General features: G+C 52.1%; 2 protein-coding genes across 3 annotated transcripts; one reads left to right on the forward strand and one right to left on the reverse strand.

Annotated features, from left to right (window-relative positions):
* Positions 1–478: 478 nt before the first annotated feature.
* Fxyd3 (FXYD domain containing ion transport regulator 3) lies at positions 479–10,130 on the forward strand. Of its 2 annotated transcripts, XM_045155612.1 has the most exons (11): positions 479–535; positions 1,238–1,339; positions 2,035–2,246; positions 4,987–5,040; positions 6,452–6,484; positions 6,578–6,601; positions 7,731–7,805; positions 7,893–7,929; positions 8,507–8,544; positions 8,676–8,737; positions 10,080–10,130. In XM_045155612.1, the coding sequence occupies exons 3-10, from the start codon at positions 2,123–2,125 to the stop codon at positions 8,693–8,695; spliced, it is 405 nt and encodes a 134-aa protein (XP_045011547.1). In that variant the 5' UTR covers positions 479–535; positions 1,238–1,339; positions 2,035–2,122; the 3' UTR covers positions 8,696–8,737; positions 10,080–10,130. The 2 variants fall into 2 exon arrangements, with proteins under 2 accessions (XP_045011547.1, XP_045011548.1); XM_045155613.1 differs by lacking the exons at positions 2,035–2,246; positions 10,080–10,130 and having other exon boundaries at positions 499–535; positions 8,676–8,886.
* On the reverse strand, positions 10,123–23,536 carry Lgi4 (leucine rich repeat LGI family member 4). Its single transcript, XM_004659911.2, has 9 exons — positions 23,352–23,536; positions 22,921–22,992; positions 22,586–22,657; positions 19,468–19,539; positions 19,286–19,357; positions 18,894–19,063; positions 13,749–13,913; positions 13,160–13,665; positions 10,123–11,207 (listed from the first exon to the last, which is right to left on the reverse strand). Exons 1-9 carry the CDS (start codon positions 23,534–23,536, stop codon positions 10,893–10,895), a joined length of 1,629 nt encoding a protein of 542 aa, XP_004659968.1. The 3' UTR covers positions 10,123–10,892.
* Between the last annotated feature and the right edge of the window lie 1,897 nt (positions 23,537–25,433).

Genomic DNA, 25,433 nt, shown 5'->3' on the forward strand with positions numbered 1-25,433 from the left:
TTTTATTCCAAGGTAGGGCCTCACTCTAGCCCAGGCTGACCTGGAACTTACTCTGTAGTCCCAGGATGGCCTCAAATTCACAGTGATCCTCCTACCTCTGCACCACCATGCCCAGCTTTGATTGTTGTTTTTTGTTTTCCTAGTGACATTCAAGCTTGAAATGTCCTAGGAAAAGGTGTGAGTAGGTGCAAAGATCCCCTAGGCTGGGCTGGGATCCTCTCCACCCCATTCTTGCCAGCCCTCCTCCCAACACCCCCATGATAGGGTTGTGGGTCGTCTGGAGTCCAGCTAGCTGGTGGCCACCACAGAAAGCCACCCCTTTCCTGGCCCTGCCCCTGCCCCTCCCCGTGACCCCAATCCTCTGCCAACCACTCAATGGTGCCTTGTTCTCCATCCAGCCCCTGGACAAAAGTCCTTCTGTGTAAGAAGGCGGAATTGGGGGGAGGGGACACCCCCAACTGGGACCATGAGGGGCCTGTGCAGACCCCATCCGGAAGGAATGCCACAAAGTGGGGGGAGCAGAAGAGGAAGGAGGGTAAGGATAGAGACTTGCTGGCTGAAGGGCGGGGAGCTGATGTGGAGTGGGAGGCAGCCCCCCCATGTCACAGACCCAGCATCTACTGTCATCTTCCACATCCGTGAGAGGAGTGTGGGTTGGGGACTTGAGCAGGTGCCTGTGGGTAAATTACATTCTCAGCCTCCAGGGCTAGGTGGGAGTTGCAGTCTGGTCTAAGAGCCCCTAGACCCCCAAACCTCACCTCTACCATTGTTCCAGGGTCTTCTTCATGTCACTACCTTAGCCACAGTTTCTTCTATTGACCCTTAAGGGCTGTCAACAGAGCCATGGCCTAAGAAGAGGACTGACTTTAAGTCCCTTACAAACACCTAGCATTCTCACCCCCAAACAAAACCCTAATCTATGTAAAAAAAAGGATGACACGGATAGGTTGCTTTCTTCCACAGCCCCACCATCAGGAAGTGTGCCATTATGGACCCCAGAACTCTCCCCTACTAGGTTTCCTTAGGGGGTTCAGATTGAAGGCAACCCCTCCCTTCCTTTGAGAGACCAAGTTTCAGACCACCCAGATCTCCCTCAATCTCACCTGTGGCCTTGGTGATCTAAGGAAGCTCCCTGGAGCTGAGGCTGGGGAGGGGGTGGAGCTGTCTCTTTAAGAGAGCAATGGGGTGGGGTCGCCCCTCGCCTCTAGGAGACCTGACTTGTTCTCTGCCTGCCCAGGTTTGCTCAGGGCGTGGCAGTTGTGGTGAAAGGCAAGTCTAGCTTGGCAGCCCGATTTCTGCTTTCTCCCGGAACCTCCCTTCAGCCTGCAGAGCCACACAGGTGAGCGTCGTGGGGCCCCTTACCCCCAGGACCCCATGCCTCTGTCCCTCAACTTTCCCTTTCTCGTCACTTACTGCCTCTGCCACATAGAAACTGAGGTTGAAGACCCTAGAATCTTCCATCTTTGGGCATTACTAAGGGCAGGAGACAGCCAGAAGAGTACCCTCCCCCACTCCAGGTGACCCTCTCCCACGGTTCTCTGGTTCTCTTACCAGGGAATGGGCCAGACAGCTGCGGTGACCCACCTTAGGCTCCTAAGAGCGGTATTCTGGGTGTCTGAATGTCTGGGAACATACCAAAGGTGTCTACATTGGGAGTGTTGAGTGGATAGGAAGACTGGAAGAATCTGGATTGGGGCTATCTGGATAGATGGGAGTGGGGAGGCAGAGTCTAGGGTATCCAAGTAGATTAGGGGTATATTGGTGCACTGGAGGGTGTTTGGGTAGATGGGAGGTGACTGACTATATTAAAGGTATCTAAATTGGGGCTATCTGATCAGATGGGGTCAGAAGGATGTCTAAGGGTATCTAAACAGAGCATTGGGGTATGGGGGAATGGGATGTCTGGGTAAGCAGGTATAGGGGACATGTGTGTCCTGGCAAGTGCTAGGAAAGGTGGGGTGGTGCTACATGAGCTTAAGGTTAGAGTGGGCTGGGGACCCAGAGAGGAAGAGTCCATGTGACGTACCCTTGCAGATGTGGCCCCCCTTCACCATCTTGGAGAAGGAGGGGACAGCAGAAGGCAGATTGTGACAGCAGTGCTCGGGCCAGCCTTGCGACCTCAATGGCCAGGAAGGAACAGAAAGGGATGGAGAGTAACCCAGACAAGGGCCTCCCCAAGCAGGCTCTCACTGTGGTCAGCTCAGAAGCAGACAGGACTGCTCCAGAAAATGGCCTGAACGCAGTAGGTAGGTGAGAGCAGGCAGCTGGCTGCCGTTTCCATACAGTCTCCAAAAAGGCGCAGAGTGAGAATCTCTGTGCCGAGGTTAGGTGCCACTGAGACATCCATCCATTTGTACGCCTGGGTCTCTGGGTTGCTGAGCTGCTTTATGGACTGGGAGTTACTCCAAGCACTGGAGGAGCCTGTGGGGAGAGGTTTAAGGACACCCAGCAGCAGCCAGTAGCAGTGTACATGGAATTAAGCTGAGTTTGAAGAGGTGACAGGGTTGAGATCGTGGTATGGGATAATGACAGTGCCAACTTCATCAGGCTGTGAAGATGAGCAAGTCCAGGCCAAATTGAGAAAAGAACTGGCATGGAGGCCACTCAGCAAGAGTCAGCTGACACTGCTGTTGTGCTTGTATGGGCCAGCAGTGACAGAGCTTCAGGAAGCAGCAGGAGACCATGGGCCACCATACAGTGCACCCTCAGACCTGCACCTAACCTCCCACACCAGTTCATAGATGTCTGAGAAATGTTCTCTAAAGGAAAAATACCTTTTCTTACAGAAATGAATGTCCAAACTAAAATGAGGTCAATCTTTCCTTGGGTACTAGCAAGCGCTCTACCTCTGAGCCATGCCCTAGCCCCTCTCTGTGGATTCTAGACAAGTGCTCTAACTCTGAGCCATGCCCCAGCCCCTCACTGTGGATTCTAGACAAGTGCTCTACCTCTGAGCCATGCCCCAGCCCCTCTCTGTGGATTCTAGACAAGTGCTCTAACTCTGAGCCATGCCCCAGCCCCTCACTGTGGATTCTAGACAAGTGCTCTACCTCTGAGCCATGCCCCCAGCCCCTCACTGTGGATTCTAGACAAGTGCTCTACCTCTGAGCCACGCCCCCAGCCCCTCACTGTGGATTCTAGACAAGTGCTCTACCTCTGAGCCACGCCCCCAACCCCTCACTGTGGATTCTAGACAAGTGCTCTACCTCTGAGCCACGCCCCCAGCCCCTCACTGTGGATTCTAGACAATTGCTCTATCACTGAAGCATACCCCCAGCCATCATTGGTGGATTTTAGGCAAGTGCTCTCCTGCTGAGCCATGCCATCACCCAACAATTCTCTTGTATTTATCTTGTGGTTCTTATTCCACTTTAAAAAAAAAAAAAAAGAGACAGGGTCTCATGTAGCCCAGGCTGGCATCAAACTCACTACAAAGGAGGATAACTTTGAATATCTGACCCTTCTTATCCTCCTGCCTCCACCTCCTCAGTGTGGAATGACAGGCTTGTACCACCATGCCAGGTTTTATGCCATGCTAGGGGGTCATGCTAGGACTTCCTGCACACTAGGAAAGTACTCTACCAATGGAACTACATCTTCAGCCTAACCTTTTGTTTCAAAAAAATTGTTGAGACCAGGGTCTTGCTAAGTTGCTCAGGCTGGTCTCGAATTCACTCTAGCCTAGGCAGGCCTGGGACCAGCAATCCTCCTGCCTTAGCCTCAAGGAGCTACGATGAGTGGCCTGGCCTGCCTGGGATTGAGAGAGAAGCTGAAGGAATTCTCAGGCACCTGGGGCCGGAAGTGGGGAAATAGAGGAGTCTGTGGGGCATGGGTGTTCCCCGGCTCTAGACTTTCTTCCACCCTAGGCAGTGTCCAGTGCTTGGGGAATGGGAAAAGTGTTAGTTCTTGCTGTCGTGATGTGTGCATTGTCACCATGTGTCCTGATTGTCATTATATGTGGTAGGTGCGCAGAGGTGGTGGTGGGGTACAGACCCAGGGTGGCAGGAGGTTAGGACTGCTGCAAGGCCAGGGTAGGGGCTCTGTGCAAGCAGGCTTAGCTGGGGAATGAGGAAGTGGTGGCTGCCAGGAGCAGCTCAGCAGGGCCTGGGCCTGGGGCTGGGGTGGGGAGTAAGCACCAAGGCTAGGCTGGGCTGAGAGGCAAAGGCTGCTCATGGCTTGGGACTGTAGAGGGGCCTCAGCGAGGGCTGAGGGTGACACAGCCTGGGTGGGACAGAAGATGAAGCTTGGACCTCCACCACCCACACTCCACCCCAGCCTGGCATTATCTCCCCCATGCACCCTGCCCAGCAGCTCAAAGAGTCAGCTCAAGCCACAGCCAGATGTCTACAGTGTGTGGGCAGAGCCGGGCAGGCTCCAAACTGTCTATGGGAGGCACTCCCAGAATCCGGGCCTCCTGCCACCTGGCTCCTGACACCATATTCCCCCAAACACCCCAGGGCCCAGACAACCTTGAGTTAGGATCAACCATGGGGGAGCCAGACCTGGGTTCAGTCCTGCTTCCTGGTCAAGTGACTATGAGCTCCTGCTTTCACCTCTTGGAGCCTCAGTTTCTCCATCTGTAAAATGGGAAGAACTAGCTGGGAAGGGTGGTCCAGCTCTGTAACCTCAACTCTAGGGAACTGAAGCAGGAAGATTTCTAGTCCAAGGCTAGTACGGGCTACATAGTGAGAGCCTGTCCCCCTCCCACTCCAAGGAGAGACCCATTCATTCCTGGTAAGGTCCAAAGTCTGCCCGGGGTGGGGAGGTGACACTCGCTGCTCCCTCAGCAGGCCTAAGGGCTCACCCAGCCCCCACCTGACTTTGGGGTTCTTATCTCCCAGCCCAGTGAGGCTCCATGCCAGCCTTCCTGTGTATGCCCTGGGCCATGCTCCCTGGTCAGGGAGAGGTGAGGGCTGGGAGCCAGAGGCACAGGGTCCTGCAACTTGCTGGCCCTGCTAAGGCTGGGCCCTCTCCACATTCCTCTAGGTCAGTGCTGTGCCATGCAAGAAGTGACCTTGAGCCTTCTGGTCCTGCTGGCAGGTGAGTCCCTGGCTTCCAAGCTGCCTTTTGCCCTGGGTCTCCAGCTAGCAGCAACCAGCTCTGTGTGTGTATGTGCGCGCACACACACACCTGTGCATACATGAATAAGTGTGTGTGTGTTTTTCATTTCTTCCAAGGAGGTGGCATCTCCTTGAGGGTAAGAAATGCCACATGTGATCAGGAGGGACCCACAAGGACAGGGCCTCCCATGGGCAGCTCACACAGCTAGAAAGTCATGTAGTTCCAATCCCATCCCAAGGAGAAGGCTTTGCTCAGGGCCATTCAGGCTTCACTGGCCCTGCCATGGTCTTTGCACACACAACTGAGAGTCTAACAGCGAAGTAGTCAGTGACGGGAGTGCCGAGAGCCTCAGGATCCCCCTGTGAACACTAGAACAGCATAGAGTCATTGTGAGGATTAAACAAGTCCATGTGTGAAAAGCATGTGAAAGAGGGCCTGGGTTGGAACAACCTCATGTGTTTGTTCCTTAAATATAATTGAGTGTCCTTAGTTTCCCTTCTGCCCAGGCTAAGCCAGCATACTGCTCTTAGCCAGAACGTAGGCCTCGCCCTTTGCTTTTGTTGCAGCCCCTCCCTTCTTCTTCTCATTCTTCTTCATTCTTCTTCTCCTCTTTCCTCCTCCCTTCTTCCATTCTCCTTCCTCCTTTTATCCCCCACCCCTTCTCCCTGAGACAGAATCTCACACTGTAGCCCATGCAGGCCTGGAACCCACTATATAAATCCAGATTAGCCAGGAGCTCATGGCGGTCCTCCTGCCTCCCCTCCCCACCCCATTCTGCGATTCACAGTGGTGAGCTAACTGGGTCTGGCTCATTGTATTTTTTACCTGTCCATGGCAGGAGAGGCATTCTGCTTGGGGTAGGGATGTAAGGTTGCATTTTAATATTAAGTACACTTAAATTGTCAACAGTGAGTCATTTTGAAGGGGAATGTTGAGCAGCCACAACCAGTGCCATGTAGACGTGGCAGCGGTTGGGGTGGTGGGCTGTGAGCATGCCTGACCTGGGGAAACAGACCTGGGAACTGAAGTCATCTGTCATCTTGACAAGAAAAGTCCCTGAAGGAGGTACAGGCTACCCATGGGTCTGAAGTATTCTATCAAGCAATGGCCAAAAACCCCAAACCAAACCACATTAAAAAAAACACGCCATCGAGTGGAATCTGTTTCCAGAGGTGAAATGACCTGACCCAAGATGTGGGGCTCTGTGGCTTGGTGGGCAAAGCCACATCTCCAAGTTGGATGTGTCCAGTTGAGATGGACCCTGTGCCCTCCGAAGGTGAAACTCCCCCAAGGAACCTTCTTTGGAGGCCCCTAAGGCTCTATGGGCCCAGCAAGGGCTCTGCTGAGGCCACCATAGCCAGCCCCCTTCCTTCCTCCTTGTCCCCTTCAGGCCTACCTGCCCTGGACGCCAATGACCCTGAAGGTGAGTTGGGAATTGTCCCTTGGCCCTTCCCTTCCTAAAGGTCTCCCAGAGCTCCTTGTCTTGGATACATACTTTCTTTTTCTTTCCTTGCAGATAAAAACAGTCCTTTCTATTATGGTAAGAATGGCACGTTTCTCAACTGTTCTGCCAGTTTTCCCAGAAATAACTGGAAGCCTGGCAGTGAAGTAACAAGTACTCAGGGTGTCTTGTGTCAAGGGCCCTATACCCTTTTGGCTGAGGGTCCCCAGTTACATAATCCCAAAGGGGCCAGGATAGGAAAGGACTGGGGTTGGGTCATCCAACCGTAAATATGGTAGATTGAAGGCACCAGAGGTGACAACCTGGCCTTGGGGAAAATTCAAGATAGACATTCCAGATGTGAGATCAGCCCACAAAAAGCTACTAGGTCACATCAAACCCCTGGAGAAGGCTGGAGATAAAAACTCCCTGGTGGAGGTCTTTCTGCTTCCAGTTTCCACCAAGTAGTGCCCTCCTCGCCCCTCTGCCCTCACCTTGCCTTGCCTCCGCCATTGCGTCACTCGTGCTCCAGCCACAGTGACCTCCTGCTCATCCAGGACATAGCACACAGCTACCAACCTCAGGACCTTTACACCTGCTGATCCTCCTGCCTGGGAAACCTTCCTCCATGTCATTCTTAAAAAATATATATTTATTTACTTAAGTCAGGGGATGAGGGAATATGGGCTCTTCAGGGCCCTTACTGTTGCAAACAAACTCCAGATGCATACACCACTTTTGTCTGGCTTTACTTGGGTACTGGGAAATTGAACCGGGACTGACAGACAGACTTTGCAAGCAAGCATCTATAACCACTGAGCAATCTCCTCAGCCCCTTGTCCATGGACTGCGTGGCTCCCTCCCACTTCCTGCACATTTCTGCTCCTGTGTCACCAGCTGAAAGAGCAGAGAGCATCTCTGTCCCCAGGTCTTGACTCTGCAGAAAGCCCTTACTTGATCACTTTCAAGACACACCTTCTGGATTTCTGTCCCACCACATAGTTTTCCTTCAAATTGCTTCTATCTGACTGACGTGGCATGTCTTGTTCGCTTGGGTGTGAATTAGAATGTGTGCACAGCCAGCATGAGGTTTGGGTGGGCCTCTTAATGCTGTATCCCCAGTGCCTCACATACAAGGAGGTCGGGACATATGCATCCAGTGTATCTGGGAGATGGATGGAGAGGACCCCAAGCTGACCTTTTGAGATCCCCTCTACTTTTCTCCCAGACTGGCACAGCCTCCGGGTTGGTGGGCTCATCTGTGCAGGGATTCTGTGTGCCCTTGGCATTATCGTCCTCTTCAGTAAGTATAGAAGCCTGCCAGGGTGGAGTGGGGAGCTGATGGTGGGGCTCTGAGCCCCCTCCCCTGACTTCTGATCCCTTCCAACAGGTTCAAAGTGCAAATGCAAGTTCAGCCAGAAGCCCAGGTGAGCCAGGTTCTGGGAAGGCTTCAGCCTCTGGTCTCTATGCCACTGAGATTCCCCCAGGCTTGTTACTCAGGCATATATAGAATCCCCAGATGGCTCCAGATCCTGAGGTACTTGGCCCCTAGCTCTGTAGAAACCTAAGGTGGAAAACAGCCCGGAAGCTTTTCTTGTCTGGGCAAGCTGAGAATCCTTAATCCCTGAAGGGAGAGGACAGACGTGGGTGGATTTTTTTGGATATTACCACCCTGTTTTGTATGTGTGTGTGTTTGGAGGGGTACATGTGGGTGTGGGTTCACGTGGAGGCCAGAGGACAACATAGAATGCTGTTACTCTCTGATATGGGCCATTTCCTTTGAAACAGGGACTCTCACTGGCTTGGATGTCCACAATTAGGCTAGGCTGGGTGGCCAGTGAGCCACAGGGACCCTTCTCTCTCCACTCTCTCTCTCTCTGCTGAGACCATAGGCGTACACCATCCAGGTCAGACATTTTCACATGGGTGCTGCAGATGCTCGTAGGCAAACACTTCACCAGTTAAGCGGTTTCCCTAGTCCTATTACCACCTTTGTTTCCTTAGTCACCGTCCAGGGGATGGACCACCTCTCATCATGCCAGGTAAGACAGGGGTGGCCCAGGACCATAGGCAACCTGGGGGAGAGTGTAGGGAGAGGGGAGGGAGGTGCCTGCATTGGGAAGAAAGAATATGATCTGACCTCATAAGCTGACCTGTTTGTTGCCTCTCCCAGGCTCTGCCCGCAACTGCTGAGGATGGACCAGCTGCAAGAGCATGGAGTACCTTTGTCCCCAGGTCTTGACTCTGCAGGTGGCCTGAGCTCCAGGTCCACCTGTTGCTTCCTCTCTTGACACTGCCTTGCCAGGGCCTTGTCTCAGCTTTCCTGGGAGTGGGCTCTTTGTTCAGTTTTTAATCTAAAATGATTTTGCATCCTGCCCAGATGACCTCAGAACTCTGTGTGCTTGCCTAGGTGGGGCCAGGTGCCAGGATGAGGAGCTGGGGGCTGGGAGGAAAGTGTGGGTCCTGGAGTCAGCTAGGTGTTGGAGGGCATCTCAGTTGGGATTAGGCCTATGTGTCATGACCTGTTGGTGGGCATGGAGCCTGCTCTCCCCCTGTACAGAATAGGAGTCATGTGTGCCATTGAAGGTGTCAAGATGTTCAAGGGACACATTTGAGAGTGAAACTTCATGAAGTATTCGGCTCTTGGGTAGACATTGGGACTGCCAGAAAAACAAGGATATAGGCTCATCCTACCATGCTGAAGACACTCAGCTAGTTGAGGACCCCCACTATCTCTCACCTGAGAGCCCACTTCATTATGAGACCTTTCCCTAGACTCTATGCTCCTGTGAGATCTTTTTTGTTTTCAAAATTTTATTAACAACTCCCATAATGATAAAAAAATATCCCATCCTATGAGATCTTTAATTCCCCCAGGACACTCCTAATAGAATGCAATGGCCATACAGTGTGAAAACCACCACTGACCCCAGACTGTCCCAAGACTCCTTAATACTCAATAAGGCATCCGGTATGTTCCCATGAACCACTCCATAGAATGCCTAAACCCCTTCAAAGCACTCTAAAAGTAGAGCAGAGGAGATAGGTCAATGAATAATCATGCATTTGCTGCATAACATCAGATCTGAACTCATATCCCCAGATCCACTGAATGCCAGGTGTAGTGCTGCTGACTGAAATCCCAGCGCTGGGGACGTGGACACTGGGAAATTCCTCAGGCTCACTGGCTAGTCTACCCTAATAATGAGCTACCAGACCCTGCCAACCAGACCCTGCCTCAAAGAACAAAGTAACGCTCTGGCCTCCGTGTGCAGACAAATGCATGTGCACACACACGCTCTCCAAGAGGTCCTACAATGCCGAGGCCCCGAGTCAAGACATGGCCTAAAGAAACACTCAATGAACTGTTTTGTTTTGTTTTTTTGAGATAGGGTTTCACTCTAGCTCAGGCTGACCTGCAATAATTCACTATGTAGTCTCAGGGTGGCCTGGAACTCACAGCGATCCTCCTGCCTCTGCCTCCCGAGTGCGATGCTAGGATTAAAGGCGAGTGCCACCATGCCTTGGCCACAGTGAACTGTTGACCTGTCACCTAACTGTTCCTTCTATCCCTCAGACATTCCACGATCCACCAACCCCGTTAGCCTACACCCCATAAAGACCCCGCTGCAGCTGTCAGAATACGTCCCTAGGATCTCGTCCGGCCTATGAAGCTCCAGAGGCTCCAACCACCCCCATGCTATTCACAAGCTTGGCCCATAAAAGATCCCACAAAAGGGTGGGGTGGATGCCCAGCGCATTTATTGAACTCATACTTTCTGTCCTTACCCCTGTCGCACTTTTAGGAAGGGGTGCCCGGAGTTTCCCGCGACACCTCTTAAACTCAACCCTCCCTCAGCCTCCTCTTGCGCACGTGCAAAGGATGGAGGGCAGCCTTTGACAGTAGATCTGCGGGGCGCACAAGCTGCTGAGGGAATGACCTGGTCAGAAAAAACTGCCCAGCAACTGTGACATTATAGACACAGGCACTCCTCCGTGGAAGCCATTGGCCAGATTGAGTTTGAGGGCAAGTCTTGCTTCCCTGGTTCTTCCTCCAGGAGCAGGAGGGGTTATGTTGGGGGGGGGGGGTCTCTTGCATGGTGTTGCTGGATGAATGCCCAAGGCAAGTCATCTTTGGGAGCATCTGTCCCAAGATGTGGCTCCAGCTTGGGAGGACAGCTCAGACGTCACAGGGAGCTGGGACCTTCCATTTGTCCACAGCGGTCACAGACCATCCAAGGGATGGGGTATTTTGACTGGGGCTGATGATGCACTTAGCCTGTAGTCTGTATCTCAGGAGCGGCAGTGACCTTAGTACCCCCAGAGGGCATCCAGATGTCCCAGACTGCACTTGCCCGCCACCTGGCCATATCCAGGGTCCTGTCCGGTGTCAGGCACTGAGGTCCAGCTCGTGGTGCTGGTAGATCTGCGTGGGGCCCTTGAAGCATGCTGCAAACAGGAAGCGTCTGCCCGCTAAGGTGACATGGGCAAAGGCCCTGGGAGCCACCAAGGCAGGGGGCCCCAGCTCCTGCAGCGGCTCCAGGAGCCCCTTGTCAGGCTCCAAGCGGAGGACTTGGCTGAAAGCAAAGTCGCTGCCCAGGATGGCTAGCTGGTCCCTGGCGATGAGCAAGGGCTGGAAGACATGAGCCCCTCGAGAAGGGAGCTGCTGTAGAAGGCGGAACATAGAGCCGTCCCAGCGCATGACCTGTGGGGTGGGTGGCTCATTAGGTCCCAGGGCCCCTGAAGGTGCCAGGACAATGCCTATCTGTCCTCCACCCAGGCCGGAGGACTTGAAACTGGTTAGAGGGGCTGCAGAGCTGTTTTTCTTTCTTACATCCTCTCCCTCCCTCCCCGCTTTCCTTTTCTCCTTCTTTCCTTCCTCCCTCCCTTCCTTCCTCTTTTTTCTTTCTCATTTTTTTCCCCATTATTTTACATTTTGATTTTTTTGAGGTAGAGTCTCACTCTGGCCCAGGTTGACCTGGAATTCACTATGTAGTATGAGGGTGGCTTCAAACTCTCAGAGATCCTCCTACCTCAGTCTCCTGAGTGCTGGGATCAAACCCGGCCCTTTTGTATTTTTTTTTTTTTTTGAGACAAGTGAAAACTCTGTAGCCTAGGATTGCCTCAAAAATTTATGGCAATCCTCCTGTCTCAGCCTCCCAAGGGCTGGGATTCCAGGCATGATCCATAGCAGGATTCCCATAGCTTTCTTAACTTTTTTTTTTTTTTTTTTTGATAGTGTCTTGGTATGTAGCCTTTCTTGGGTAGCACTGGATTCACCATGCATCCCTGACTGACCTCAAATTCATAACCCCTCTGCTTCAGCCTGGTACTGAGACTACAGCCTTATAATCCAGTGCCTGGGAGCTTTCCTCACTTCATAACTTCCCCATTAGGCTGCTCAGAACACATGCTTGGAGTTGCTCATGACCCTTGCTCTCCCTCATGCCCACAGAAAGGTTCAGCAACTGTCTGTTGATCTAACTATCAGTATTTATGCATCTCCCACCACCTCTGTCCACACCCTGGCTCAGCGTCCACCTTCCCCAGACCTTTGTCTAGTCTCTGGATGGTATTTTTGTCCTCACTCTGTTTTCCACCAGAGATCCTGTGAACAGCTGAGAGGCAGAGAGAGTGAGAGTGCAGGGAGGGGGTGGAAGGGAGAGGAGAGAGAGAAGCACTTTCCCTGGCTGCACTTCACTCTGGAAAGGGAGGAGGAGGATAGGGCTTAACAAAGGGTCAGCCTTGGAGGGAAATCTGGGGAGGTAGTGGTGGTGGCTTGGAGTCAAATGCAGAGCTAAGGCTGAAGGGGTAGAATCTGAATCTTAGAGAAGGGCGTGGTGGCACATCCTGTAAAACCAGCATAAAGATCAAGAATTTGAGACCAGCCTGGATTCCATAGTAAGACTCTGAGACCATCTCAAAAAACCAAATGCAGGGGGCTGGAGAGATGGCTCAGGGGTTAAAGGCGCTCAGTCGCAAAGCCTAACGGTCCAGGTTGAATTCCCCAGTACCCATTTAAAGCCAGATGCATCTGGAGTTTGTTCTGCTGTGCTCAGCCTCATTGCAAATGATAAAAAAAAAAAAAAAAAAAAAAAAAAAACCAATCAAATGCAGGGATTGTAACCCAGGGGGAGATTGCATGCCTAAATCACTGAGGGTTTGGGGTGTGGCTCAGCAGTACAGCACTGGCCCAGAATGGACAGGGCCTGGGTTCCACCCTTAGCGTTAAAAATTTTTTTTTTGCTGGGCATGGTGGCCCACAGCTTTAATCCCAGCATTCCAGAGGCAGAGGTAAGAGGATTGCCATGAGTTCAAGGCCACCCTGAGACTAGATAGTGAATTCCAGGTCAGCCTGGGCTAGAGTGAGACCCTACCTTGAAAAAAATCTTGAGCATAGTGTTAGTATTGGGGGACATGTAGTGCTTGACAGCCAGCCTTTCCAGGTCACACAGGCTTGGAGTCAGTTCTGGGCTGGGGTCAGAGTTCAAAAGCCACCATGTAAATCCATGCCAGAGTTTAGATTGTAGTGGACACAATACGGTCAGCATCAATACTCAAACATTGGCATAGCAGCCCTCAGGGAAGGTCAGCTGCTCTGGTCCCGCCTGGCTGATGTGCCCCCTGCCTAACCCGTCTGCTTGGGCCCAGCCTCACCATGGAGTCCCCGATGTAGCGTGTCAGGCACAGGAACACATCGCCACCGGCCTGGAAGTGACGTGTGGCGTAGACGTCCTCTGCTTCGGGGATGTCCGTGCGCCTCTCGAAGCGGCCACCAAGCCAGTGGAAGAGCACTGGCCTCTGCGAGGCAGACGCCAGCAGCAGATGCGGACGGCCGTCCAGCTCCAGGGCCTCAGCATCCGTGTCCCGGTGCCAGGCGTGCAGGCTCTGGCGCGGGTAGAAGCCCGGCCCATCACGACACAGCAGCGTGGTGCTGCCAGCCTTGGAGGCGTCAGCTACCACGAAGCAGGGCTCCCTGTCCAGCCACAGCAGCTCCGCATCGTTGGGACGCAACAGCCGTCGCGGGGCCAGGACCTGCATCGGGGCCAGACGCAGGTCCGGGCTGGGCCGGGCCCACAGCTGCGAACCTCCCCACAGGCGGGCAGCCAGGACGAAGAGCCGCGGGCCCAGCACCAGCGGCTTGCAGGACACCACCGAGGGCGCTGTGGGGGTGGGACACAGTCAAGGATGGCCATCAGCGGCCTTGGGACAGGCGAAAGGAGGCCGGGACAGGAGGGTAGCTCACCGGACAGCTCTTCCTCAGGCCGGAATCGCTGCAGGCTGTAGTCCCAGGAGAGGATCAGGCATCGGCCTGCGAAGGGCTGTGCCAGGACCATGTGGGGTTCCTCCTGGTAGGAGAAGGACTCCACGCTCAGTGCTGACTCCCCAACAGTCTGGAACCAGGACAGCTCTACAGGTGGCAAGAGAGTCAGGCAGGCCTACAGGACCCCAAAGGTCCTCACTGCTGGGCCTTGGTTAGAATCTTTGAAATGAGGAGTGCTCTGGGTGTTCACCCCTTAGAGACACATTTCAGCACTCTGGAGGCTGAAATAGGAGGATGGTGGTGAGTTGAGGCCATCCTAGGGCTACAGAGTGAGTTCCAGGTCAGCCTGGCTAGAGTGAGGCACTGATTAAAAAAAAAAAATCAAATCAAATAGCATGCTTAGTTACTCATTTCACCTCACAACAGTGTCCTGTGAGTTACCCTCTGGCATGACCAGGAAGCTGAGGGTATGTACTGAGGCAGTCAGCTATCCCACCAAATCCATCCTTCTCAGCAGGCCAGAGACACACGCCTATCATCCCATCTCAGGAAGCTGAGGCAAGAGATAGCAATGAGTTCAAGGTCAGCCTGGGCTAGAGTGAGACTCTGCTTCAAACACACACACACACACACACACACACACACACACACACACACACACGTGTGCACGCTCCTACATTCAAGGCCTGCCTGGAATACAGAAAGAGTTCAGGCCAGCCTAGGTAACTTTGTAAGGCCTGTCACAAAATGAAAAGTAAAAAGAGGAGGATGTACTTCAGTGGTTAGAATACTTGACTAGACTACCAGTGAGGAGCAAGGGACATGGCTCAGCTGCAGAGCTCCTGCCTAGAAATCATCAATGAAGTGGGATATAGCTCAGCAGTGGGAGCACTTGCCTGGCATGTGGGATTAATCCTCAGTATCACAGGGAGAAAGAGAAAGACAGGGAGAGAAAAAAAGACCTGGAGGGGAGGAGAGGGAGAAAAGTAAAAAAGAGAGGGAGGAAAAAGGCCAAAACCAAAAAAAAGAAAGAAAGAAAAGAAATTCACCTTCATACAGGATTGGAGCTGACCATCATGTGCTCCAGCCAGAAGCCAGAGTACCCCAGCACCCTTACTAACACCCTCCCCAGCAACTATGTCAAGGTCAAGTTCATAGGGGACAAGAGCAAATGGTTATGTCACCCCCTTTCCTTGTGTGAAACAGCTTGCTCTGGGCTTGGCTTCTTCCTGCCCCTCTTCTGAAGAGATGGCATGTGATTGCCCACAGGCTGGTTCTAACCATGAAAACAAAGGCAGTGCCAGGGGCTGCTCCATCCACCCTGCCTACTGGTCTCTTAGATTCACTGTTGGAGCATCTGTTATAGCAGCTTAGCTTTTCTTTCTTCTTCCTTTCTTCCTTCCTTCCTTCATTTTCTTTCTTCTTCCTTCCTTCCTTCCCTTCCTCCCTCCCTCTCCCTTCCTTCTTTCCTTCCTTCCTTCACTCCCTATCCTCCCTCTCTCCCTTTCTTCCTTCCTTTTCTCCCTCCCTCCCTCTCCCTTCCTTTCTTCCCTCTCTCTCTCTCCCTTCCTTTCTTCCTTCTCTCCCTCCCCCTCCCTCCCTTCCCCCTTCCTTCCTTCCTTCCTTCCTTCCTTCCTTCCTTCCTTCCTTCCTTCCTCCCTCCCTCCCTCCTCCCTCTACCTTCCTTCCTTCCTTCCTTTCCTTCCTTCCTTCCTTCCTTCTCTCTCTCTCTCTCTCTCTCTCTCTCTCTCTCTCTTTCTTTCTTTCTTTCTTTCTTTCTTTCTTTCTTTCCCCAAAGTAGGGTCTCACTCTGGCTCAGGCTGACCTGGCACTCACTCTGTAGCCCTAGGCTGCCCTTGCATTCACAGTAATCCTTTTACCTCTGCCATCAGAGGGCTGGAATTAAAGGCCATCATGTCTGGCCACTTTAGCTTTTCATGGCAAACTACCCAAGTTGTTAGTAGAAGGTCCAGGCTGTGACCCACTTGTAGTATGTCACCCTGTATACCAGGCCTTATTCCTAGGCATCAAGATTGAAACAGTAACTCAAACTGCCAGGAGTGCCCACACAAAAGAGGTCTTTTTTCTTTTTTTTTTTTTTTTTTTATACAGGAATGTAGCTATGTAGTCCAGGCTAATCTCAAACTCATAATCCTCCCATCTCAGCCTCTAGTGGACGAATAGCAGGTGTGCACCTATGCCCAACAGGATCTTAAAAAAATATATCCACCATACCACATCACTCCCTGTTTGAACCTCTCCCTGGCTTCCCTTGGCCCTCAGAATAAAGTCTCCTCTCTGTGGCTTTGAAAGTCCTGCATGGTGAGGTCCTGTCACCTTTACTGTCAACTTTACTCACTACTCTCAGCCACACTTGCCTTCCCCCAGCCCCATGTATGTGTGTTCATAAGTGTGTGAGGGTATGCATGCCCATATGCCCATGCATGTACATGCCTGTGTGTGCATGTATGTGGAGGACAGAGGTTGACATTAGGTGTCTTCCTCATTTGTTCTCCATCTTTTTTTTTTCTGTTTTTTTGACGTAGGGTCTCATTCTAGCTCAGGCTGACCTGGAATTCACTATGTAGTCTCAGGGTGGCCTTGAACTCATGGCAATCTTCCTACCTCTGCCTCCCAAGTGCTGGGATTAAAGGCATGTACCATCAGGCCCGACTTCCATCTTCTTTTTATTTTAAGGTGGGGCTTGGTGGCTCACATTTGTTTTTCTTTTAGAGACAGAGGGAGAGAAGGAGGGAGAGAGAGAGAATGGGTATTCCAGGGTCTCTAGTCACTGCAAATGACCTCCATGGAGCTCCACCATGTGCATCTGGCTTATGTGGGACCTGGAAAGTCGAACCTGGGTCCTTAGACTTCACAGGCAAGCACCTTAACCACTAAGCAATCTCTCCAGCACTCCATCTTCTTTTTTGAGACACAGTCTCCCATTGAGCCTGGAGTTGACCCATTTGGCTAGACTAGCTAGTCAACAGACCCTGGTGATCTTCCTGCCTCTGCCTCCCCAGCTCTGGGATTACCGATGTTTGCTCCATGCCTGGCTCTACACGAGCGATGGGGATCTGAACTCAAGTCCTCACGCTTGTGGGCAAGCACTTACCTGACAAAGGCACCTTCCCAGCCCCAACCTGCCCTTCCTTTGATCCACAAATAAGGCAAGTTCTGGGCTGCCTCAGGGCCCTTGCTCATGCTAATCCCTTTCCATAGAGGTACTTCCTTCTCTCACTTCGCTAAATTCAAATTTAATGTCCCCTCTTCAGAGAATCCTTTTCTGAACCCCATGTAAGATAGGAGGCCCCCCTCAAACTCTCATCACTCCTGTATTAATCACACATGCTTATTTGTGGTGTATCTTAATTAGCATCTGTCTTCCCAATCTTCCAGGTACTAAAGTCCCATGAGGTCCAGATTTGGGCCTTTGGGTCACTATGGTGCACCCACCATCTCTCTCAGGCCTGGGCACGGAGTGGACATCACTGAACGTTTGTGGATAACAAAATAAAGGCTGGACCCCAGCTGGGGTGTGACTGGGAGTAGAGTGACTTCCTGGCACGTGCTAAGCTGGGGTCTGTCCTTGGTGTTGCAAAAAGAAGTGATGCCCGGGTTAAACCGCTCTATTTTGAGCCCCATGGACCAAAATCATGCCTCACACATAGCTAATATTCTGTTTGTAGAACTTGCTTAAAGAAACTTCGGGTTGGAACACCAAAGCCCACTCCTCTAAGAAGCCCCCGTAGATCCCCAGCTCTGTGCAGGCCTGGCCCAGGTTCTGGCTTCCACTGCTGCCCTGGCCCAGGCTCTTCTCTCCCTGCCCTGGCCAAACCCCCTGCCTACATTCTGTCTCTTACCCCATACCCTCTGCCTACTCCTGGACAGACTGGAGTAGCCTGGCTTCCTCTGCACTCTGAGCTCAGCGAGGGCAAGAACCAGGCTAGTTTTCTACATGACTCCATATCCAAACGGTTCCACAATATATTCATGGAAAAGCAAAACGAGGTTAACTCGAGTGAGGTGAGTTGGTCCTGGCACAATATCTGGGCATGGGTAGTTTTTAAAAAGCGTTCAATTTTATGCTCACAACAATATGAGTGAACAGTCATAAAAAGCCTTTTAGGAGCAGGGTGTAGTGGCACACGCCTTTAGCCCAGCACTCAGGAGGCAGAGGTAGGAAGAGTGCCATGAATTCAAGGCCACCTTGAGACTACACAGTGAATTCCAGGTCAGCCTGCACTAGAGTGAGACCCTACCTCAAAAAAATAAAATAAAAAAAATAGCCGGGCGTGGTGGTGCACGCCTTTAATCCCAGCACTCGAGAGGCAGAGGTAGGAGGATCGCCATGAGTTCAAGGCCACCCTGAGACTACAGAGTTAATTCCAAATCAGCCTGGACCAGAGTGAGACCCTACCTCGAAAAAAACAAACAAACAACAACAAAAAAAACCTTTTAGGGTTGGAGAGATGGTTCAGCCATTAAAGCACTTGCCTACAACACCTAAGGACCCAGTATCATTCCCCATTACCCATCTAAGCCAGATGTACAAGGTGGTACATGTGTCTGGAGTTCATTTGCAGAGGCTAGAAGCCCTAGCTTGCCCATTCTCTCTCTCTCTCTCATAAACAAACAAACAAACAAACAAATAAAATAAAGCCTTTTATAAGCCGGGCACAGTGGTGCCTGCCTGTCACCTCAGCACTGGGGAGGCTGAGGCAGGAGGATCATCACAAGTTCATAGTCAACCTAGGCAACCGTATGAGATCCTATATCAACAAACAAACAAATGCCCCTTGTTCCAGGCCCTGCATTGAATTCTGTGCAGAGACCAGGTGTGGCGGTGCACACTTGCAATATCAGCACTTGGCAGGTGGAGGTTCAAGACTAACCTGGTCTACGAAAGGCGACCCTGTCTCTAAAATGAATGCTATACAGACACGAACACAGTATTGGGTCATCATAGCAACACTAGGTCATTGTTTGAGTCCCTACTTTCAGACAGGTAACTGAGGCTTCAGAGAGAGGAAGACCAGCTTCCCAGCCTGTGGTCATTTCCCTCCACCCCTGCCTTCTGGGGACCCTTGCTGCCCCTCCCACCCACCCCATGGGGAGAGCCCCCACCTATGGCTCTGCACTTGAATGTCTTGGGGTCCAGATGGCTGAGCTGCATATGGGTCAAGGCAGAGGGCCCTGCACAGGCCCCAGTCCCCACACTGGCATTCACGGTGGGCATCCACTGTAGCAGCCAAAGGACTCGGCAGTCGCACTGGAATGGGTTCCCACGGAGGTCCCTGGGGCAAGAGGCCAGGAAGGGACTGCAACCTGGCTTCCACTGCTGGAGGCCTAGTTCTACAGACCCTCCCCAGGCAAGGGTTTAGGACAGTGCCCATGGGCACAGGAAAATGCATAGGAAGCATCATAGCCACACACATGCATGCCAACCACAGAGGGCACAGATGCCCCTTCCCTCACAAGCATTCCCTATCCCCAGCCCAGCCCTCCCTAATCCTCACACGTGAGTCAGGGTCTCCAGGCCTCTGAACAGGTATCTGGGGAGGGTCTCGAGGTGGTTGTTGGCCAGGCTTCTGGTAGAGGGAGAGAAGGAGAGGAACGGTCAGGAGTGGCTGGATACACTGCGGCCTTGGGGAACGGGGTGGGGCTGCCTGTTGCAGAGCTGGGGTGCAGAGGCACACACAGGTGCGTGAGTGAGCGCAGTCCTCTGAGGGCGTTCTTAGAGATGGAGCCGATCTTGTTGTCCTCGATGAAGCTGTGGAAGGAGAGTGCATGAGGCGGAGGCCCTTGGGGCTAGAAGGATTGACCCCTTGGAAAACACTGGAAGGGGGCCCCTTCCCCGCCCCCACAACTTGACAACCCTAGGAACCTCTCCTCACTAGGGCTCCGCCCACAACAGCCAATACCATCATTCTCACCAACATCACACTCGCAGCAGTATTCCCAGCATGACCAGCACTTAGTGCTGGCATCCCAACATGGGTACCTTTCTCATTGTTAACAATCACAGTACCAGTAACTGCCATTAACCCCAACACCATGCTGCCATTGTCATTAATAGCACGACCCACTCCATCAACACCAATTACAAACCCCATACCAAGTGTGGTAGCTTGAATAGATGGCTCCAATATATTCAGTGTTTTATTAGTTTGTAGTTTGCATCCGCAGCCACCTGGCTGGAGGGGGTGTCACTGGGTGTGGTGTGGTGGTGGTTTGAGATTTCAATCTAAAGATATGAAAAGTGTGCCTAGCTGGAGTTCCTGAAGTGTGCTGTACTGTGTGGCTTTTGGCTTGTGCTTCTCTCTCTCTCTTTCTGCTTGGACATGTAAAGACAGGACAGCTTCTTCTGCCATTAGGGAACTTCCTCTGGATCTGTAAGCTTCAATTAATATCCCTTCCTCCATAACTGTGCCTGGTCTGGAAGTTTACCTCAGAGAACCTGAAGCTGTCTGCTACAACAAGATCACAACATATTATAAAGACTGTTGCCATTGTGATCAGTGCTGCCACCATTGTCACACACCTCAGCACAGCATTGCTCATCCCAACAGTATCACTGTTATCCCAGCAGTCACATCGCCCATCTCCACTATCAGTACCGCCACACCTTACATGATTCCAGGTATCTCTCTTCATCAACAACTCCAGAGCCCCATCCTCATTAAAGCCAATACCAGGACTTGGGACATGGGTCGGCAGTAGAGCACTTGTCTAGAATCCACAGTGAGGGGCTGGGGGCGTGGCTCAGAGGTAGAGCACTTGTCTAGAATCCACAGTGAGGGGCTGGGGGTGTAGCTCAGAGGTAGAGCACTTGTCTAGGATCCACAGTGAGGAGCTGGGGGCGTGGCTCAGTGGCAGAGCACTTGTCTAGAATCCACAGTGAGGGGCTAGGGAAGTGGCTCAGTGGTAGAGCACTTGTCTAGAACCTACAGTGAGGGGCTGGGGAAGTGGCTCAGTGGTAGAGCACTTGTCTAGAACCTACAGTGAGGGGCTGGGGGTGTGGCTCAGTGGTAGAGCACTTGTCTAGGATCCACAGTGAGGGGCTGGGGGCGTGGCTCAGAGGTAGAGCACTTGTCTAGAATCCACAGTGAGGGCCTGGGGGCGGGGCTCAGTGGTAGAGCACTTGTCTAGAATCTACAATGAGGGGATGGGGGTGTGGCTCAGTGGTAGAGCACTTGTCTAGGATCCACAGTGAGGGGCTGGGGGCGTGGCTCAGAGGTAGAGCACTTGTCTAGAATCTACAGTGAGGGGCTGGGGGCGTGGCTCAGAGGTAGAGCACTTGTTAGAATCCACCAGTAAGGGGCTGGGGGTGTGGCTTAGTTGCATAGCACTTGCCTAGCAATACACAAAGTTCTGGGTTCTATACTGAACACCACAAAAGAAAAAAAAGAAAATGCCCAGCATTCTATCCACAGATATGACCAACATCATCATCAAACCCTAATAACCAATTCCCATCCAAATATTCCCAGTGACCAACTCCATCTCACTAGCTCGCTGGTTATTCTAGGATTTTTGCTGTTGTTGTTTTGTTGAGGTAGTCTCATTCTAGCCCAGGCTGACCTGGAATTCACTATATAGTCTCAGGGTGGCCTTGAACTCATGGCGATCCTCCTAACTCAGCCTCCCCAATGCTGGGATTAAAGGCATGTGCCACCATGCCTGGATCCTCCTTTTGTGAGCAAGGGTTTCTCACTGGCCTAGAGTTTTCCAATTAGACTAGACTAGCTGGCCAGTGAGCCCCAGGGATTGGCCTGCTTCTGCTCCCCAGGACTGGGATTGCAAGCACATTACCATGCCCAGCATTTTTACTGTTAAAAGTATTTTATTTAGCTGATCATGATGGTGTACACCTTTAATTCCACCACTTGGGAGGCAGAGGTAGGAGGATTGCCATGGGTTTGAAGCCACCCTGAGATTATATAGTTAATTCCAGGTCACCCTGGGCTAGAGTGAGATCCTACCTCAAAAAAAAAAAAAAATTTTGAGAGAGAGAGAGAGTGAGAGAGAAGGAAAGAGGCAGACAGAAAGAGAATGGGTGCACTAGGAACTCTATCCACTGCAAACAAACACATGTGTCCCCTTGTGCATCTGGCTTACGTGGGTACTGGGGAATCAAGCCTGGGTCCTTAGGCTTCACAGGCAAGTGCATTAACTGCTAAGCCAATTCTCCAGTTCAATTTTTACTTTTTATAAAAGTGGGTTGTGGGGATCAAACTCAGCTCTTCATGCATGCAAGACAAGCATTTTGCCAACTGAGATCCCCCCCCCACTTCTTTTTTTTCCTCTTTGGTCTTTCAAGGTAGGGTCTCACTCTGGTCCAGGCTAATCTGGAATTAACTCTGTCATCTCAGGGTGGCCTTGAACTCATGGCAATCCTCCCGAGTGCTGGGATTAAAAGTGTGCACCACCACGCCCGTTTTTTTTTTTGTTTTTTTTTTTACTTATATTCAGACAGGGTCTCACTAAGTTGCTCAGACTGGCCTTGAATTCTCTATATAACCCTGTCAGGCCTGGAACTTACAATCCTCCTGCCTCAGCCTCCCAAGTGGCTGGGGTGATAGGTAGGTGTGTACTACTGAGCTTGGCTTCCTTTGTGAATCTTGAAGTCCAGTGAGGCAAGGTGAGCAGCTATGATTCACAGCCAATAGTCCTCATGCCTCCCACAAAACAGATCTGTCTCTACAGGACCAGCTCTTGTCCAGACAGCCGCCCTTCCTCCTCCTCCAACTCTGAGAGCTACAGAGAAGCCTGAAGCCACTCCTGGGCCACTTCCCCCAGCTCCTGGTTGTACTCACAGGTACTGTAGGTGGGACAGGCCAACAAACGCGTCATCCTCAATCACAAAGAAGGTATTGGATGAGAAGAGGCTGGCAAAAGGACAAAACAGAGTTTTCCAGAGTTTCAAAACTGCATCTGACATATAATCTTTGCTCCACTCTCAGCCATGGACACATATACATGCACATGCATGTAGTTGAATGCATGGACTCACATGTTCTCACAGACAACATACATACCCCTCATAGGTGCCCTAACATCCCCCAAAGCTTCTGTATGCAGGAACCACTACATACATGCAGGAACACCCACTCCCTTCAGCTGGTTGTGGGCCCAGCCAGGCCCCACTCACAGCAGGTGCAGTGAGGGAATCTTCAGAAAGCTGCCAGCCTTCACCTGGGGCACTCCTGTCCTGATGAGTGAGCTGGAGATGTGGACAGAGGTGAGTGAGGACAAAACCAGTCTAATTCTCTGTTCCTACAAAGACTTCTGCTGCCCTGGAGCCTCTGGCTGCTACACTGAGTCTGGCTCTGTCTCCTGTACAGTACTGTCCAGCACATGCCCTCAACACCTGGACAACGATCCTGGCAGTACTGAGCCCGTCCCCTGGCTATCTCACTACTGGGGTCCCTCTTCCTTTAGGGACTCCCCCATCTACCTTTCCAAATTCTAGCAACCCCAGTATCCCAAGACCCTGATGGAAACCCCAGCATCCAACCCCAGTCCCTAAGGTCCCCCATCTTCCCACTTCACATTCAGGCCCACAGAAAGGCTGGCACTCACAGTGACAGGAGCGTCGGGGAGAAGCTCTGGGGCAGCTCCGGGGAGCCCTCACACAGGGCACTGTCCTTGGAGCAAGAACAGTGTGGCGGACATTTTCCCTTTGGAGGCCTCCAGGCCACTCCTGCCCCGGCCCCAGCCAGCAGCAGCAGCAGCCGCAGACGCAGCAGAAGGCCTGCCCCTCCCATGCCCCTTACCCCTGCCCAGGCTCCCGCCGACCTCCACCCTGCCAGACCTGGGCCACTACATCTCCACTGCTGGGTACCCCTCCATCCTGGCACTGGCAGCCGTGCCCTCTCTTTCAGCCTACCCTCCTCCCAGTATCTGATTGTTTCTCTCTCCCTTGAGTCCGTTTCCCACTCACTGCAACCTCTATTTCTGTCTTTGTCTCTCTATGTCTCTGGTTCAGCCTCGTTAGGTCTCTGGTGTGTGTGTGTGTGTCCCCTCCTTTTGGTGTCTATAATTTCTACCTCCCTGCCCCCTTCCCAGTGCCCACTACTTTCTGTGTGTCCTCCCACACCCCTTGCCCCTGAAGGTTTGGGAAAGGGACTTGCGAAGACCAGGATGCCCTAGAAGAGCAGGGTAGGAAAGAGGAGGGGTCAGAGGCCATAGGAAGGGCCCTTTGGGAAGGGGCGGGGTCGCCACGGGCTAGAGCCACCCTTGCCACTCCCAGCCAGCCCCCTCCCCAGAGTCCCCATTCAACCCCAGCCAGGGAGTACAAGAAGTAGACGTCCCTAGGGTGGGGACCAGATGGCTCAGCGCACTGTAGGTGGGAGGGGCTGGGACAAGAGGCCATGGAGGCGGAGGGGGGGACGAGGGGAGGGGGAACATCCGGGAGGGTGTGGTGGGCTGCTGTCACCAAGGCTTCCAGCGCAGGTGCAGCTGCTCCCCCTTGTGGCCACCCTTGGAGGACCTCTGCTTGCCCCAAAGTCAGACCCCCTTTGCGGACCTTGAAATTAACCCCTTGAATGCCCGTCACCCAATGAGGGTGGAGACTCCCAACCAAGGACCGGTCGGTGAGGAGGCGCCTGTGCCTTCCGCATCTTCTCTATACCAAGCTTTGTACGAAAGCCTCAACTGTTGACACTCAATCTCCCCTAGAGCTCTGCTGGGACGGCTCTTGTAGCTCATTTCCCTAGGGAAGCGCAGAAGGGAGGTCTGGGGACTGTGGGTGGCCCAGAGAAGGCAGACCCAGCATCCAAACCCAGGCAGCTGCTTCCAGGGCATCTGTGTCTAACTCCTTGGGAATCAGAATTGATGGGGTTGTGGCTTTACAGGTTGCTTTCATTTGAAGTAAGCTTTTAGAAACTTGAATAGATTTCACTAAGAAAAATATTTAAGTGGCATGTTACTCAGCCTGACATCCTAGTAGTATTATTGGGCTATGTACCATATGCACCAGTTTTTTTTTAATTTATTTATTGTTTAAGGCAGGGTCTCTGAGGCTGGGGAGATGGCTCAATCGTTAAAGGCACTTGCTTGCAAAACCTGCTGCCCTGTGTCCAATTCCCTAGTACCATGTAAAGCCAGACTCATAAAGTGGTCCATGCGTTTGGAGTTTGTGGGCAGCAGCAAGAGGCCTTGGCACATCCATCTCTCTCTTTTTTCTCTCTCTCATAAATAAGTAATAAGTAAGTATTTTTAAAAATTTATTAAAGAGCTGGTCATGGTTGTACATGCCTTTAACCGTAGCATTCCAGAAGCTGAGGAGAATCACCATGAGTTTGAGGCCAGCCTGGGGCTATAAAGTGAGTTCCAGGTCAGCCACGACTACAGTGAGACTCTTCAAAAAAACCACAACAAGGGCCAGAGGAATGACTTAGCAGTTAAGGCATTTGCCTACAAAGCCAAAAGACCCAGGTTCGAGTCTCTGGGACCCACATAAGCCCAATGCACAAGGGGTGCATGCATTTGGAGTTTGTTTGCAGTAGCTGGAGGCCCTGGCACACCCATTCTTTCTCTTTCCCCCTCCCTCCCTCCTTCCCTCTCTCTTTCTGTCAAATAAATGAATAAACAAAAATAAAATATTTAAAAAGGATTTTCTAAAAGAAAACAACAGTAACAACAACAACATGAAGAGGTGGC

The sequence above is a fragment of the Jaculus jaculus genome, chromosome 7 (genome assembly GCF_020740685.1).
Source record: "Jaculus jaculus isolate mJacJac1 chromosome 7, mJacJac1.mat.Y.cur, whole genome shotgun sequence".
Taxonomy (NCBI): Eukaryota; Metazoa; Chordata; class Mammalia; order Rodentia; family Dipodidae; genus Jaculus; species Jaculus jaculus.

Bases quoted from the DNA above. Each gene is read 5' to 3' on its own strand.
- Fxyd3 (XM_045155612.1), top strand. From the start codon at position 2,123: ATGGCCAGGAAGGAACAGAAAGGGATGGAGAGTAACCCAGACAAGGGC. The intron at 5,041-6,451 runs GTGAGTCCCTGG...TGTCCCCTTCAG, and splicing joins CCTTCTGGTCCTGCTGGCAG to GCCTACCTGCCCTGGACGCC. The intron at 6,485-6,577 runs GTGAGTTGGGAA...CTTTCCTTGCAG, and splicing joins GGACGCCAATGACCCTGAAG to ATAAAAACAGTCCTTTCTAT.
- Lgi4 (XM_004659911.2), bottom strand. From the start codon at position 23,536: ATGGGAGGGGCAGGCCTTCTGCTGCGTCTGCGGCTGCTGCTGCTGCTG. The intron at 13,914-18,893 runs GTGGGGGCTCTC...TGCCACCTGTAG, and splicing joins ATTCAAGTGCAGAGCCATAG to AGCTGTCCTGGTTCCAGACT. The intron at 13,666-13,748 runs GTGAGCTACCCT...CCACCCCCACAG, and splicing joins GCCTGAGGAAGAGCTGTCCG to CGCCCTCGGTGGTGTCCTGC.